Here is a 17,257-nt window from a genome sequence, read left to right as displayed (position 1 = left end):
CATATCTATATATCATATTTATATAGATTGTTCATTCTTTCAGGTTATTACCCTTTATTTTATTTTGACTTTTATTTGAAGACCTATTTTATTGTTCTTCTCTTTTTAATAATTTATGATCAGTGTTACTAAAGTAAAATAAAAAGAAAAAAATACATTTAAAAATTATGTAATAAAATGATTCATTGTAAAAGGAGTAACTAAATAATCTAAGAAAGTATCTATTTTTCATAACAAAAGCATCGACAATTTAATTAGTGATAAATTTAATACAGCATAATAATCGCCATTAACAAGGACTATAACTAAGAACAATAACAGACGAAAGTGATATTTTGCTTAGCCTATCTAGCTGCTTAAAGGCTCGCAAATGAAAAAAATATATACTGTTACATTGTATTGTTCTGCCGTGGACGAAAGTAACTTTTTATCTAATCATTTATATGTTTTTCATCTGGGTCTAAATCATTTATTTAGAAAAAATGTAAGGATGAACTTAATAATATAAGGATAGAACTGTATTGGTCTGATGAGTTTTGATTTAAGCGGACAAGAAAGTATTCGATATACGTGTATGTGCCATTGACCACTTAAAAACATTACTTAACTTTTTCTAAACCCTACCAATTGCTGTCAAGTTGTTTGTTGTATTTTAATTGAACGAGAATTTCTATTTCATTATTAAGCTGCTATTTTTATGTAATTAAATATGCTTTATTTTGATATATATCTATGGTTAACTCAAGTCTAGTGTATTGACTTGCAAAAACAATTCTACGTAATATGTTAAAAGAATCTGGCATTCTTAAGCTCAAGAGTAAGCTATTTTTGATATTTGATAAGTTAAAATAATTTAATTTTGCCAACTTACTTAATTAACTGCGTTCTAGTTTTTATTTGTATACAGTATGGTGACTTTAACTGGAATAAATTCAGTTAAAACTAATCAAATTTTATCTCGCAAAATTCCTGAGACCCGTCGATTTTTGTTTATTTTTTTTTCACAGTTCAAGATAGTTTTTGTATTTTTTCACCTACAGGGGGGGTCCAAATTAACCCAAACTTTTTTTTTCAAATGGAAAGCCACTTTTTTTAAACTCTCATTGAAAAGAGCCCTTTTTCCTGATTAAATTGCCCTATTTACTTTTGTGATTATCTAAAGGAGAAATACGAAAAAAAAAATAAAAACCATTAAATTATTAAAAGTCTCAGAATATTTTGTGTTGGTAAATTTTTGGCGTGTTTGTTTATTTTATTGGTATCGAGACATTTCCTGACATTGTTGTAGTGTCACTGTTAAAGTGAATTTCAACCAGTTGTTAAATAAGTTAACTTATATTGAAAAATGCCTTATTTAGCTGAATCCCGCAAGATTGAAATCTTAATGATGATTGGTTATGGGGACAGAAGTCGTACTCAGCTAGAGGTTGTCTACTTATTCAGGCAGAAATATCCAGATTTGCCACCTATTAACCAAGGTACGGTTAGTAAAATCGAAAGCAGATTTCGAGAAGTTGGGCACGTGAGGGATGTTTCAAGACAAAGGTCTTCTAAAATCGATGAAAACACCCAATTAAATGTATTGTTAGCGATGAAAGAAAATCCGGTAACTGCAGCCAGAAGAGTAGCTCGCGAAAACTCATCATAAGTCTGTGCTAAAAATTTTAAAAAGTGCAAACAAACGACCTTATAAAATGCAACCCGTTCAAGAGTTATTGGAAGACGATCCAGATCGCAGAGTTCAGTTCTGTGAATTAATAATGAACGCCATTGACAAAAATCGCATATCTTCGAAGTGGATCCTTTTTTCTGATGAGGCTACATTCACCCTAAATGGCCATGTTAATAAGCAGAACTGTCGCTACTGGTCTGACGAGAACCCACACTGGGTAAGGGAAACTAATACACAATATCCCCAGAAAACTAATGTTTGGGCTGGCATAATTGGCAGGCAAGTTATAGGGCCCATATTGTTCAATGATACTTTAACTGGGGAAACATATCTCGAATTTCTTGAACATGAACTAGTTTTAGTCTTACGTGCCTTATATCCGAGTCAGTTCGATCCAGATTTGTATGATGAAAGAATCTGGATGGAACAAGATGGTGCTCCCCAACATTATGCCCGTAATGTACGCCAGTATTTAGATGACATTTTTCCAAACAGATGGATTGGTAGAAGGGGTGCAATCGAGTGGCCGGCACGTTCTCCCGATCTCACCCACTTGATTTTTTTCTGTGGGGACATTTGAAAAGTCAAATTTATATGAGCAAACCAGGAAACCTAGACGAACGTAAAGAACGTACTAGGCCGACAAATATCTCCAAAAGTGTTAGAAAATGTCAGAAACGAATTTTATTATCGTCTTAGGCTTTGCCAACAAGTAAATGGTGCTCATTTTGGGCATCTTATACATTAAACGCAACTTTTAATAATTTAATGTTTTTTTTCGTATTTCTCCTTTAGATAATCACAAAAGTAAATAGGGCAATTTAATAAAAAAAGGGCTTTTAATTTAATTAAAAAAAGTTCTTTTCAATGACAGTTTAAAAAAAATGGCTTTTCATTTGAAAAAAAAAGTTGGGGTTAATTTGGACTCCCCCTGTAGGTGAAAAAATACAAAAACTATCTTGAACTGTGAAAAAAATTAAACAAAAATCGACGGGTCTCAGGAATTTTGCGAGATAAATTTTGATTAGTTTTAACTGAATTTATTCCAGTTAAAAGTCACCACACTGTATAAGGCTTAAGCCTAATAAAAATTCAACATTTAGACCAACCTTGTATTTTGAAATACAACAGCGATTAACATAACGAAACAAAAACTTCGTAAAACCCTTGCAAGATGCGACAAACGATAATAACCCCACGGAGATTGAGGTGTTAAATATAAATTACTAAAACCTAAATGAGTTCACTAGGCAAAAATAAATTTCCCCTCCCCAAGTGACTTCCGATTTTCCGTTGGATGTGAATAAATGATAAATAACAATAAATACACCAGTACTTGGAAAAGTAGTATGGGTATTAATTAATAATAAAGTATTAATTAATAACTATTAGTTAATAAATTAGTATGGGAGAATATACTATTCCATGATATAATTAATTTTATTACCTAATTGCTTATGAAGATCTGTAGCATATAAGTCGTTAAAAATTATACGAACGACGTAGACAATATAAGCCTTATCCACAGTTGATCCCTTATTGGCAGTTGGTTTACGGTCCGCATCCTCAAAAACTGATTTTGGATCAGGAAAAATTTCTAGAAATCTATCTACGTTGAAATCAGTGGTATATTGGCTCTGCTGAGCAGACAATTGTTGCTTTATTTCGGCTTCTTTCTTAGTAGGATAATCTTTTTTTACTATTGCTTGGTCTACGAACGTACCTAACCTGTAGAATTAAAATATAAAAAATTAATTATAAGATAAATTTAAAAAAAGTACAAATTAATAAAACTAACTATAAAATAAAGTTACACAAATAAAACTACATAAATAGCTATTAAAGTTTACAGTCATTTACATGAATTAAACCAATATATACTCCTCACATACAAATGTAATTGACGTGGATAGACTCTTTGACAGAATAAAAAACCTTCTTTAGCAAAAATGCTTTGCGAAATTCACTAAAAGCATACAGATATTAGTTTTTTTAGGCCTGATGATGCTCCGACAGGAGCGAAACACGTGTAGCTTTTATGCTTTTTTAAGAAATTATATAGATTGGATAAGACCGTGACTTTGTGTCCTTACCTTTGTTTTTGTTTTCGTTTGGTTTCTTAGAGAAAAATGGATAATATGTTTCTAAATTGTACACAAGTTTAACAATATATATCCAATTTACAGGCTATCATCATTTTAAACTGGCAATATAAAACCACAGGGAAACGAAGTTCCAAACTACTGTGTTAGCAATGTAATCCCCAACACTACTTAAATTTTCTCTTTAATATTATTTAAATCTAAGAGAGTAGTTTCACAAAGCTGGTATTTTGTGAAGGATCATGGAAAAATGCAATGGTCTAAATTTGAGTAAACAGGGTAAATCAATCCATTTACCGGATAGCTTACTCAATATCTTGAAAATTTCTACTTATCTGCAAATCATTCAACTTAATTTAAATTTTATTATTTAAACAATTATGATACCTTCATCATTAATATGCTATTGAAATATAATCATTGATTGAACTCTTTTAACTCCTTCCGTAAGTTCTGACTTTAAGTCCTACTCTTTAATCACCGATATAATTGTATTTGAGTGTGTAAACTTTTGTTCAATGACTAGGTTTGAATTGTCGTGGATTTTTCTTATTGATATTTTACTAACATTTATTTCGCGCCAATGCCTGCAGCTCGAGGTGAGCAGAAATAACAGAATCTGGTGCAGTTTTTATGAATTAAAAGAATTAGTCGCGTGTCGCACAATAATCTTTTTTTTAGGACACTTACGTGTAGTGTTTTGTATTTATTTAGGATGTATACGCTGATTATAACGCATTTATTATAACTACAATGTTTAAAAAATTGTAATGTGGCTTGTTTATAGATAAAAATATTATTAACCTATCAAATAACGTCCGCGGTACTGAGGAGAAATATTAAATGGTGGCGGTTTTTATGCCAAAACGTCTGGTAATATAAATAGTCATATTAAAAATAGTAATTTAATATAAATATAATATAAAAACTAAAACCTGTATCTGAAAAACTAAAATTTTTCTAATTGTTTTTCAGCAACTTTTTATAACGTTTTTACATTTTCCTCTGTATCATTATAATACGAGGGGGAAGCCGAAAATAACTGAAATAGGTAGTACGCATTTCTGCTGCTAGACTTACATGTATCGCGGAAATCATTGCCTGCTTTAAGGGAACTTAAAGCAAAGAACATACAGCTGAGAAATTTTATTTTTTACTTAGTAAAATGCAACTGGATCTGTTTAAACGTTGAAAAGAGATTATGATGATAAATCCCGTTTTGCACGTCCATCGACGACCTAAGCGACGAAAATGTTGGAAAATTTTTAAAGCTTATTATCATAGAGTATCAGAGATAATGACTGCCAATCAGAAAGAACATAGAGTTTGAGACATGTCATGTTTTGCAATAACAGTTTGAAACAGCTCCACATTTTTTCTTAACACACTTGGACACATGAAAGAATATGATTTGACAACATCGAACAGGTCAAACAAGGAGCCATCACCCTTTTCAAAAGATGAAATGATGATCGAAGTATCAGTATGTCATAGTAAATGTATTAATAGTAATGAAGAGCATTTCGAAGAGAATAAGAGCATTTATAAAAAAATATAACAATAGTTTATAAAAAATAATTACGTTTTTTTATGAGTAAAATATCATTAATATGCTTGTATCATTAATATCTTTAATTGATTTGATTGAAATTTGGTGCAGTTATTTGTGATTCATGGAATTGAAAGCCCATTATTTTAGTCTCTTGTGTTTTCTTCATACGTATTTTTTATTTCCATTGAAAAAACATCCAACACATGAATTTTACTACAATACATTTTTAACAACATATTATTTATCAGATCTGCTTTTAATAATAATTTATTGCCAAGTAATAGTAAAAATGCTTCCTGACTATTTGGAAAAGTAAATTTTAAACAATCTCGCACCTCTCGACTATTGTGCGGAGAAACTCCATCTTGTTGAAACCATATTTGTCTTTATTTTGGACTGGCCAAACGTCTAATTTCAGGAACAATGCGGTTTTCAATCATTTCTAAATACTTTACGGTCAGGCTTCCTCCAATAAAGTACGAGCCACATATCAAGATTCCAAATAACACAGCCCACACATTAACTTTTTGCGGATAATGGGTATGCACTTCCCACAACCAATGTGGATTTTCATTCAAGGTCATAATTTATTATTTTTCAATTACCGATATTCAACCGATAATTTAGGAATGCCAATTTCTTGTGCAGTTTTTTATAGCGAAGAAGTCAAAACTATTAATTAAAGTCAAAGTGTCCCACCTGCCACCTGTGACGCAAAAAAGGACCGAGAGTTAAATAATTTAGGTTTTAAAGACTGGTAAAGTTTTTTAAACTTTGGTTTTCAATTGTTGATATTTCGGAAACAGTTCAAGATTGTTATAGGATGTTATACCTGAAATGTGTTTAAAATTTATCATGAAATCCAAAAATGCATTAGTAAATGGGCTGTTCTATTAAAAATAATAAAGTTGATAGCTGCCCAGTATTCTAGACGCACCCTATATATTTTTAAGAATTGACGTGTTCGAGCGTTTTTCAACCAAGTAATTCGTTTAACTTTAAAAGGTATTTCTCCAGACTTTTTGAACACACTTTATTATATTAAATTTTTTATTTAATTCATTTTCATTAAAAGGTTTAGTTTTTGTTAATAGATATCGAAATGTATTTTGCGATTTAAAAATAACTCTATGCTAAATTTTTTAGCAATTCTTTTAATTTTACCAGAAAAACCAGGAATAAATTGTGAAATAAGATTTGTGGTAAAAAGCGGTTGATTTAATTTGACACGCGGATTATCAAAATTTAAATTTTCCAAAAATTCTTTTGGATAATTGTTTTCTATTAAAATATTTTTAACTAAATCTTTTTCAGTTGTTTAATTATGATTATGACAAATAATGTTTCCACAACCGTATAATATAGTTTAGTACCAAGATTAATAAGTTTCGCGGGCGTTCATTCATACTATCGTAGAAACAATACAAGGCATGATATTATAGTTACCGTTAATGATTTTTTTTTTTTGACATGGGCGGAATAGTCAGGAATTTTTGCGACACGAAAATGCCTATCGACCTATATATCGGCGTGTTTTCGAAAATCCCCACCTTTCATTTATTATGGAATTTATTTCATTTGGCACATACACTATGTATAAAAAAATTATTTTATTATACATACAATAATTGATATGCTTTACTCATTATAATAAATAATAATATACTGGTGCGTCGCCGAGCGGAACAAAGGAAAACCCATGTAAATTTTACGGGGGTTAATTATTGGCTTTGCTGTACATTTTATAGAAAAAATGTAAGATAACTTTTTGAAGAGACCAATCTGGCAAGCCGTTGTGCAAAGTTTCAAAAATATTTAATAAGCGAATCTTGAATTATTCAATTAAATGTAATTGCAAAATTACCAAATTTTCGGTTCAGGGGATTTGATTGAGGTTATTACTTAAGATTAAAATGTATTAATTTTTAAATTTTGTTCTTATATATACAGGGTGTTTTCTAACTACGGTACGAAACTATACAGGGTGAATCGTTACATCGTTTTATGAAAAAAAGTTCCTATGAACGTATGTCGGGAGTTGCTTTGTTTCTGAGATACAGGGCGATGAAGGTTCAAAAAAATAACGGTATTTTAAAAATACTATAACTATCCTTAAACCGATTTGGTTGAAATTTGGTGCAGTTATTTAAAGTTATAAGACGCTTATTTAGCCGTAACTAGATTGAAATTATTAGGTCCAGTGGCGTGTTAGTGGGCACCACATGCTTATTGTTGAGAAAAAAACAAGGGCAATAATTGTTTTGCAGTTTTTTATTTATTTTTGTATTTAAGCAACTAAAAATACAACTTTTTCGTATCTTATATTATCTTCATATCTGGCTTTGTTTTCGAAAAAAAAATTTTAAGTATCTTTAACTCATTCTAAAAATTATCCATGGACGACAACATGAAATAATAACCAATTAATAGTATTAGTAGTAGTATTAGTAGTATTTTTAAAATACCGTTATTTTTTTGAACCTTCATCGCCCTGTATCTCAGAAACATAGCAACTCCCGACATACGTTCATAGGAACTTTTTTTCATAAAACGACCTAACGATTCACCCTGTATAGTTTCGTACCGTAATTAGGAAACACCATGTATAGAGAATTATTATATAAATCAGTATTTATCTTTAAGTCTTATTGTTGAAGGTTATAAGAATATAATGCTAAATACAGATTAGAGTCAACTGCATACTTTTAAAGTACTTCAGTGATTTGTCAACATATGTAGATTGAAAAAAGTAATGGTGATAAAATTGAGCCCAAGGTTCCTTGGCTTTTTTAATTTTGTAAAACCTTTATTTTAAAATATTGTTTTAAGTTTTAATAAATGCACACTAATATGAGTTAAAAATAAGTAATAAGTTGTGACCTATACTGTTAAAGGCTTTGTTATAATCGAACAAAGTAAGACAGGTAGATCCTTTTTTCCTTCTTAATCTAACGCCATCAGAAATTTTGACATGTAGTGGTGCAAATTTTTTTTTTAAAGCAGACTGACAACTAAAAATTAATTGGAACTTATTATATATACGCCTTTTTCTACATGTTCAATAAACCCCTTGAGAATGCAACAGTTAACAAAATTATCCATGATTCAATACTGCAGGGCAAGAATAATTTTAAATCCTAGATTGAAATGGTATCTCCCCTACTGCATTCATCTTGATTTTATCGGGAGATGCAGATGTGCAAAAATTGTATATTAAAATCGTCGACAATAAGGACGTTGACTGAGCTATGTTATTTTCCTCTAGAACATGTTCAAATTTAATTGATTAATTATTTGCTCGTACGTCAACCGATCCAATTTTTTTGGTACGGTTGAAAAGACAATTTCAGGGGTTCCATTTGATATATGGAAACCTGGTGTACACAGTAAGGTTAGCTAAAGGTGAGAAGGTGATTGACAGAACTAAAATTATTAATTGCAAAATTAAACATCGTCCTAAGTATATCTAAATTAACGTATTATTGGCTGGGGCACTCTGTATACAGCAAGAGTTTTAAATTTAGAAAAAAACTTACCTCTCTTGATCCATCCCAATCTGATCTATTTGCAATCTTAAATAGTTCGGATCCGCATCTGGTAATAAGCTTTGTAGCATAGCTAACTGCTCCTCAGGATCACATTCCCTATCAGGACTTGGTTCTTTCTTTGGTCTAGTCGGATAATCAGTACTCAAAATGATATCCACAACTTCGTTAAAGGTTTGAGCGTTGAGTGTTCGACCGGCACACACCTGACTTATATATTCCGGTAAGGCTAGCGGAAACATTTCCTTTACTTTGTTCGTCAGCTGCTTATCTACATGCGGTTGAAAAGACATTATATTAAGCGCAGAAACTTGGGAAGAAGAAGAAGTTGATGGCATCGGCGGAACTACCCATGTAGAGGTTGACTGTATAGGATTGAGAGTTTTAATTACTTGACGTCTAGATTTATTAGATGTATCTGCAATAACAAGTTTTGGAGGGGCCACTATCGGTCGGACAGAAGTTGTAGTCTCTGTTATTGTTGAAGGTTCAGTGCTGTTTGGTGGTGTAAACTGCATTACCGGTTCAGGGGAGGAAGTATTCAAGTCTTTAAGTATGTCATCTAAGTCCACAGATTCCTACAAAAAAAACATTTAAATTTTGGTTTTTTAATCAGGTTTTGGGGACCAAGAATAAAGATAATGGCAGAAATTTCTATATGATAGTTTAAAACGTCTTTGAAGTTAAAATAGTGCTTCATTCTACTACAAGGTAAAATTAAATATGATTCTGGAGCCATTACAAATAGGTTTACATTTCGTCAAAATTATAAGAACAAAAGTCATATATCTATTGGTAAAACTGTAAACAAAATTTAAAAAAAAAACATTTTTTTTAAACAATTAAAAAAAAACATAATACAATAATAAAAGGGCTACTTAAAGAAAGTAAAAAATATATACGTAAGATAGAGTCAGAAGATAAAGACTTTGCGGTTGTTTTGCATATTTTCCATACTAAGTTGCTAACAAAATATGGAATATTTTTGTACCAGAAGAAGCCCTCTTATGTTGGTTAAAATAAAATTTGCTAAAAAATTATCTTTCTTGGATGTCGAAAAACGAACTTACAAGTATTTTTTCTTTCTAGAAATTTTTATATATTCTATTCTTATATATTGATATAATATTCTGTTAGTCGCTCTGTTTTGCATAACATTTATTATATCTTTTATATTATATTTGTAAGCCATGGAAAGTAGTAAATAGCAATTACCAATTATATCATTCTACTGACAGTTCCACATTGTAATTGTTCCATGTATTAAGTAGTTAAGTTTTATTTAAAATTAAACAATTAAGATGACAAATTCGGAAATAACAGGTATTTAGCCGAGCATATTAAAATGCAATCGCCAAAGAGATAGATTTAACTAAAATTAGAAATTTAAAAACGCAAGACTCAAATAAAATTGTGTAAAAAATCAAGTACATATTAATATTTTATAAGTTTGTATTTAGAGTAATATTTGCCTAAAATAAAAAGTAATATTTCTAATTAGGCAGAAATATTCGAGGTAGAAAATAATAATGTACAATATACTTAATAATAAATTAATAATCGAAAATCGAACATATTTGGGTTTTGTAAAATCCAACAGCGAATAGCGAGTGAAAAGTGCGTTTTAGTATTGCTGTGTAGGACAAGATGTTGATTGATTTTAGCATTTTAAGAACAATCATTTTACGTGACCAACTAACAAGATTTTATTATCATTTCTTACTATGTAATTTTCCTTATTTACTTGAGTAGATCCCGCTAGATAGACTACCACTCTTCTGTTCTTCATTGGAAGAACTTGATAAATATACCTGATCAGGGGCTCAGAAATCCAGATTTATTAGCCTTAGATTTTTTATGGTGTTCAAGTATATAAACAAAAAATGAATCCGTCCAAAAATCAGAAGGTCAAAATACAAAGAGCAATAGAAAAAATATTAAATAAAATTGATTGCTGTATAAATGGAAATAAATCTTTGAGCAGCTAAGATAACACAATCTTAAAATATTTTCTAAATTGGTAAAAATTATTCGCTAGTTTCTTTTGTGTAATACCGATAAATAAATTTAACAATGTTTTTTTCAACGAGACAGTTGTTAGATTTGATAATAAAAACATTAAATTTTTCCTTTGCGAAATTACCTATGTTCTGACCGGGGTTTGTTAGTTGCTCCTTAATAAACAATATGATTTTTTTATAATGAACTAAATTTAATAGAAATAAAGTAGGCTTTTAGAAATAAGAGTAATATTCATAATATACTTTTTATATATCATTTGAACTAAGACAACATATTAATTTTCAAACGAATTTGTAAAAACAGAATATTAACATATTAAAATTGATAATATGTATCTTCTTAACTATAAAAATAAGCAACTTCTATTTTCAAAGTATGTATGTAGTTAAAATGATAGTAATAAATGAGGTCTATGGTTTAATTTTTTTGTTGTGTATAAACTTATTAGCTACCACGAAAAAAAAACGGAGATAGAAAAATAAATTAAATTCTTTATATAAAATAATAAGTGACAATTACTCATTTCACAAGCATCAAATAAATTATAGGTATTTAATTTACCTGGTAAATAACGGCCAATAATTCCTACACATCCAAAATCAAAAAAGTAAAAAAACAGCTGTAAACATTTATGGCATTCATCACTTCCAAAATCACTTTTACTCACGACCTACAAGATTACTGAAAAGGCGGAAAACAGAAGCAATAGTATTGGCATTCATCATATCTAATCTTTGATATTTTAAATAAAAAAAACACATATGGTATTCCAAGTATAAATAAATACACCGACTTACCAGGTGAACAGCAAAAAGAAATAATTATTAAATGTTTTGTTGAGAAGCTTCTATAAATAGCTATTTGACTGTTAAGAGCTTAGTAAATCTGTCAAATTTGTGACGTAAAAATGAAGCATTTTTTTGTGAAAATCGTTAGAAGAGCATTCGAAAAGCTTAACTTGAAAAATGTGAGGTCGAACCGTACCGGTTTTTTGAAAACACTGATAAGTTTTTTTAATTAAAATAACCTTATTTAATTACACATTTATTTTATATATTATGGTTGTTTCACGTATTTAAATATGTTTTTATGTTTGCTGAAGGTGATTTAAATTAAATTTTTTTGCAAGGTGCTACAAATTGGTACACCAATGTGTTTGATGCTTTCCGTCCACACACATGATCATTAAAAAATATCGGACTCTCCCATATCAGTGAGAAAATGCGTTTTCCAGTGAACTCTTTCAGAAAAATTTCAGCGCTCTGGACGAGGACCTGAATGATGACCTTAAAGCTGCCCTTGGCATTTCGCTGATCAGCCTAGATCTTCGTTGAGTTTATACAACCCTGGAATGACGTTAAGGTTATCAGGTCACATGATATTGATGCATACTCGCTCAGTCACCGTTTAACATTTCCATTTAACATTATTCACTGCACTAATTCTGGTTCAAAAATATTGGTTGTGTTTTACAAATTAAGTTTTAGTCCGTAGATAGTATTTCAAGACAGGTAGTTGGAAACAAAACATACAAAAATTAAGATGATCTTAAATGAGAAGCAAAAAGTTTGAAAGTAAATTCAAAACAGCTTGGAGATCGCACTTTTTAAGTAATTAGTCAATAATAACGAGTTTATACGCTTAGAATAAAGAATAATAAAGGCAATTTGAAAGTAAGGGAAAAAACTTTAAATACATATTTCTACTATTATCATGTTTTTGGAAAGTCATGAGGAGCCGTCACTGTCTCCAACATGACAGAAGTGTCCCGGTGCTCCATATTGCTTAGCTACGTGACTAGTTACTAGTTCGAATAAACTGATACCGATTACAACATGACAGACGTTACTTTTAAATTACAATTTTTTCATTCTTTTGTTTTATCCGTTTGCAAAATATGGGTGTTTACCAGATTGCCGTAAATGTGCCTATGTAGAAGTGGAACAACCTGTTGATGTGCGAAATTGCTGTTTGTAGTTCGCCAAACTTAACATTCCCTGTAATAGTACACAATTTTCCGTTGAACTTGATATTCGCGCCAGACAGTTTGGAATATAATATATTATAAATATTATAATTATATATATTATAAATTGCAAACAACGCAGAGATCTTTTTAGAGGATGAATCTAAAGCGGATGGAACGTGCGAACAGGGAATACTTTATTAATTCACTGATGAGTCATCCTTTTCCCTTCATAGACATCACAATTCATCTGTGCGGTAGATTACTCATCAGAAAATAAACATTTAAATATTGCAATTAAAACGCAGTATCCCCAAAAAATCTAATGTATTGGTTGGAATTTTAGGAAACCTAGTTATCGGCAATTAATGGCAACCCAAATGGAGAGAAACATCGTAATCTTTTCTTATTCCTACTTTTCCACGGTTAAATATTAATTTAATTCGGAGTGTGTGGTCACCTTTAAAAGATTAACAGTTAAAGGCTTCAGAATAAAGAGAAAAATTGTGTATGAAAAAGCGCGCTAAGGCAGCAGTTATATGTATAATTTTGACGACCTGTATATTTAAATATGCTTATTAATTAATTATTTATCTTATGCTTTATATTCAATTTATTATGCTTTGTAATCACTTTAAGCTTATATATTCTCATGTAACCTATTGTTAAACAACTCTTTGCTCGTATGTCTTGTAAGTCGGTCACACCCTGTCATAATAAAAGTTTTTTAAAAACACCCTCGTGTTGGAAACTTATTTAACTGGCGCAGTCGGTAGGATCGGGGCAGTTTTGGCAATAAAAATTCACGTCATCGAGACGATTATTGCTTCAGAACGTGAGTTTCAACTCTTCAGCACCGAGACGAACTCCTGGCAGCTGTGGTTGGCAAGCAAGCAGCAGAGTGTTCACCCGATAGGAAGAAGACCGAAAAGTACCAAACGGTAAGTGCCCAATTCCTATCAACCCTTTTCATTTTCTCCGTTTGAGCAGGTGAAAAGTTCTGTTAATTTCTCCGATTGAGCAATTAATAGTCTAGTATTAAGTTTTATTTTATTTTAATTGATTTATAAATTGGAAAAGATATATTCCAAATCGATATTGAATTGCACATTTTATTTAGCATATTTAAATTTTGACGATTTTAATTTGAATTTTAGATTTAAGATATAATAGTTAAAGAAAACATTTCTAGTCAAAATAATATTTTATGAATACTAATTTTGAAGATATTGATAGTTTAATCAATACATTTTCACAAACATTAAGATTAAATCAAGAAACTATAAGTGAAAGTATTGAAACATCAAATCAATTCACAATGCCTGAAACAAATGCTTCAAGTAATGTTAATTATACTTTATTAAAAATGTATGTAGACACTATTCTACCATACAACGGAAATCCAAATACCTTAAATAGCTTTATTTCCGCCGCTGATTTCTTATTTGCAACTTATGGAAATGAAAATGACGTAGTATTAAAAAATTATTTGATACGTACGATTCGCATGAAGTTAATTGAAAGAGCTCAAATTCTAGTAGGTTGTAGATTAGAACTAGTAACATGGCTTCAAATTAAAAACGCTTTATTTGACTGTTTTGGCGACAAAAGAAACTTAGAGTGTTTAGAACAGGATCTTTTTATGGCAACCCCTTATAAAAATGAACCTTCTTTACAATTTGGAAAACGTTTACAAGTTTTAAGAAGTTTATTAGCACAAAAAATCAATGGTTACCCATCTACTCAAATGGATGAAGGTACCAAATTAATTCATTTAAGACAATATGATAACGTATGCTTAAGAACCTTTATACGCGGATTACCAAATCCTTTACAAAGTATAATTCGACTCAAAAGTCCAGACTGTATTGAAAATGCTATGACAATGATTGTAGAAGAAGAAAATTTCCAATATACCCAAAATTTAATTAGACCGACACCTATTCATAACAAACAACAACCCCAACAAAAACCAAATCATAATCATACTAGACAACAGTACCAACCCAATAATATTAATTATCATAGATCAAATAATCAAAACTATAATCCAAATTATAACCCTAATTATAACAATTACAATCCAAACCCAAATAATTATAGTAACCAACAATATCTAAACCAAATACACAATAATCAAAGATTTAATACTAATCCTGAATTTCCTAGAGGCCCAGTAGATATTAGACCTCGACAATTACCTCAAAGACCATTACCAACAAATAGACAAGTTTTTGGCCCTCCTCAAAATGTATTTAAACCTACAGGAGCAATTCCTAAAAATCAACCAGAACCTATGTCCACAAGGACAAGTTATACTATGCCTTCTCAAAAGAGTTTTCAAAACAAAAACAATAACAATAACAATCAAAATCATTTCAGACAAACAGGTCCAAGAAACTTTATATCTGAAGAACTATACCAATTTGAAAATAAACGAGAAATTAATCCTAACGAAGAAGAATATTATGCCGATAATATTCAAAATGACTATTATTCTGATAATATGTCTAATCAAGATCAATATTATTCTGGTAATAATGATCAAGAACATAATAACCACTATGAAACATATAACTGTAACGATAATCCCGAATACGACCCCAATTATGATTATTCATCATTTAATGATTTAACATTAAATGAAAATCATAATGAGAATGAAAATTTTCAGATAACCAGTCCTTCAGAAATTCACAAATGATTTTCGATATGAATGTAGAAACAATTAATAGCCTACCATATTTACAAATAAAACAACCCCCTATTAAACTTTTAATTGATACAGGATGTTCTCATTCTCTACTAAGACCATCAATCGCAGAAAAACACTATCCAGACAAAATATATCAATTTTCCTCTACCTTAAAAACTGGCGTAGGAGAGAAAGAAATTTTATTTAAAGCCGATATTCCAGCTTTTCCCGAATTTAAAACAAATAAAAATATTTCATTTATCTTATACGACTTTCATAATTATTTCGATGGCATATTAGGATTAAATGACTTAAAGAACTTTGGGTTTAATATAGATTTAATTAACGAAAGACTAATCAGCAAAAATAATTCATTAACCTTATTTTATCGACAACCCGAGCGTGAGAAATATAAAATTACTGTTAATGCATACGAAGTATTAAGTGCCAAGATTCCAGTAGCACATGATGACATGGATATAATTTTACCAGAGACAACAATAGGTAACTTATACCTTCCTGAGACACTAACAACAGCACGACATGGATTCGCACGCGTTGACATTTTTAATTATACTGATAAGAATATTCAAATTGAGTTAAATGAACCACTTAGAGGTCATATTTTACCTAATTTCCATAAAGAAAATTTTGAATTTTTTCATATAGAAGATTTGAAAAATAAACCTTATAATGTAAATAAATCGATACCTAATTTTGATATAAATAATTTAATCCGACATGAACATCTTAACCCTGAAGAAAAAAGTAAACTTTTTAAAATAATAAAAGAATTTTCAGATATTTTTCACAAAGAACATGACAAATTAACCTTTACTAATAAAATAAAGCACGAGATTAAAACCACCGACGAAATCCCCATACATACAAAGTCTTATAGATACCCCTTTATACATAAACAAGAAGTACAAAGACAAATAAATAAAATGTTAGACGACGGTATTATTAGACCAAGCTCAAGCCCGTGGAGTAGTCCAATTTGGATTGTTAGTAAAAAATTAGACTCCAGTGGAAAACAAAAATGGAGAATAGTAAACGACTACCGAAATGTAAATTCCAAAACTATAGACGATCGTTACCCTTTACCCAATATTAATGATATCTTAGATAAATTAGGACGGTGTACTTATTTCTCAACAATTGATCTATCATCCGGCTTTCATCAAATAGAAATGTCTCCTAATTCAATTGAAAAAACCGCTTTTACAGTAGAAAATGGACACTATGAATATGTTCGAATGCCATTTGGTCTAAAAAACGCGCCGGCAACCTTCCAAAGAATAATGGATAATATTCTAAGAGATATACAAGGAAAGTTTTGCTTAGTTTATATGGACGACATTATCGTGTTCTCTACAAGCCTTGAAGAACACATAAAACACCTAAAATACGTTTTCGAAAAACTTAGAGACGCAAAATTAAAAATTCAATTAGACAAATCCGAATTCCTTAGAATCGAAGTAGAATTTTTAGGACACGTAATAACTAGAAATGGCATAAAACCAAACCCCAAGAAAATTGACGCAATACAAAAATTTCCAATTCCAAAAACAGCAAAAGAAATAAAATCTTTTCTAGGATTGCTAGGTTATTACCGAAGATTTATAAAAGGATTCGCTAAATTAACTAAACCATTTACAAAATGTTTAAAAAAGGGAGCTACAATAAATTTGACACCAGAA

General features: G+C 30.2%; 1 protein-coding gene across 2 annotated transcripts in view; it reads right to left on the bottom strand.

Moving 5' to 3' along the window:
* LOC126734994 (uncharacterized) overlaps nt 1-17,257 on the bottom strand; it is a 91,095-nt gene that overhangs the window by 14,639 nt on the left and 59,199 nt on the right. For both annotated transcript variants that reach the window (XM_050438862.1, XM_050438861.1), the window contains exons 6-7: nt 8,863-9,449; nt 3,120-3,400 (exon numbers count right to left, since the gene is read on the bottom strand). In XM_050438862.1, the coding sequence (XP_050294819.1) occupies nt 3,120-3,400; nt 8,863-9,449 (868 nt within the window). The remainder of the gene's footprint in view (nt 1-3,119; nt 3,401-8,862; nt 9,450-17,257) is intronic.

This window comes from Anthonomus grandis, chromosome 4 (genome assembly GCF_022605725.1).
Source record: "Anthonomus grandis grandis chromosome 4, icAntGran1.3, whole genome shotgun sequence".
Lineage (NCBI taxonomy): Eukaryota > Metazoa > Arthropoda > Insecta > Coleoptera > Curculionidae > Anthonomus > Anthonomus grandis.
This window is presented reverse-complemented; position numbering and strand designations above follow the sequence as displayed.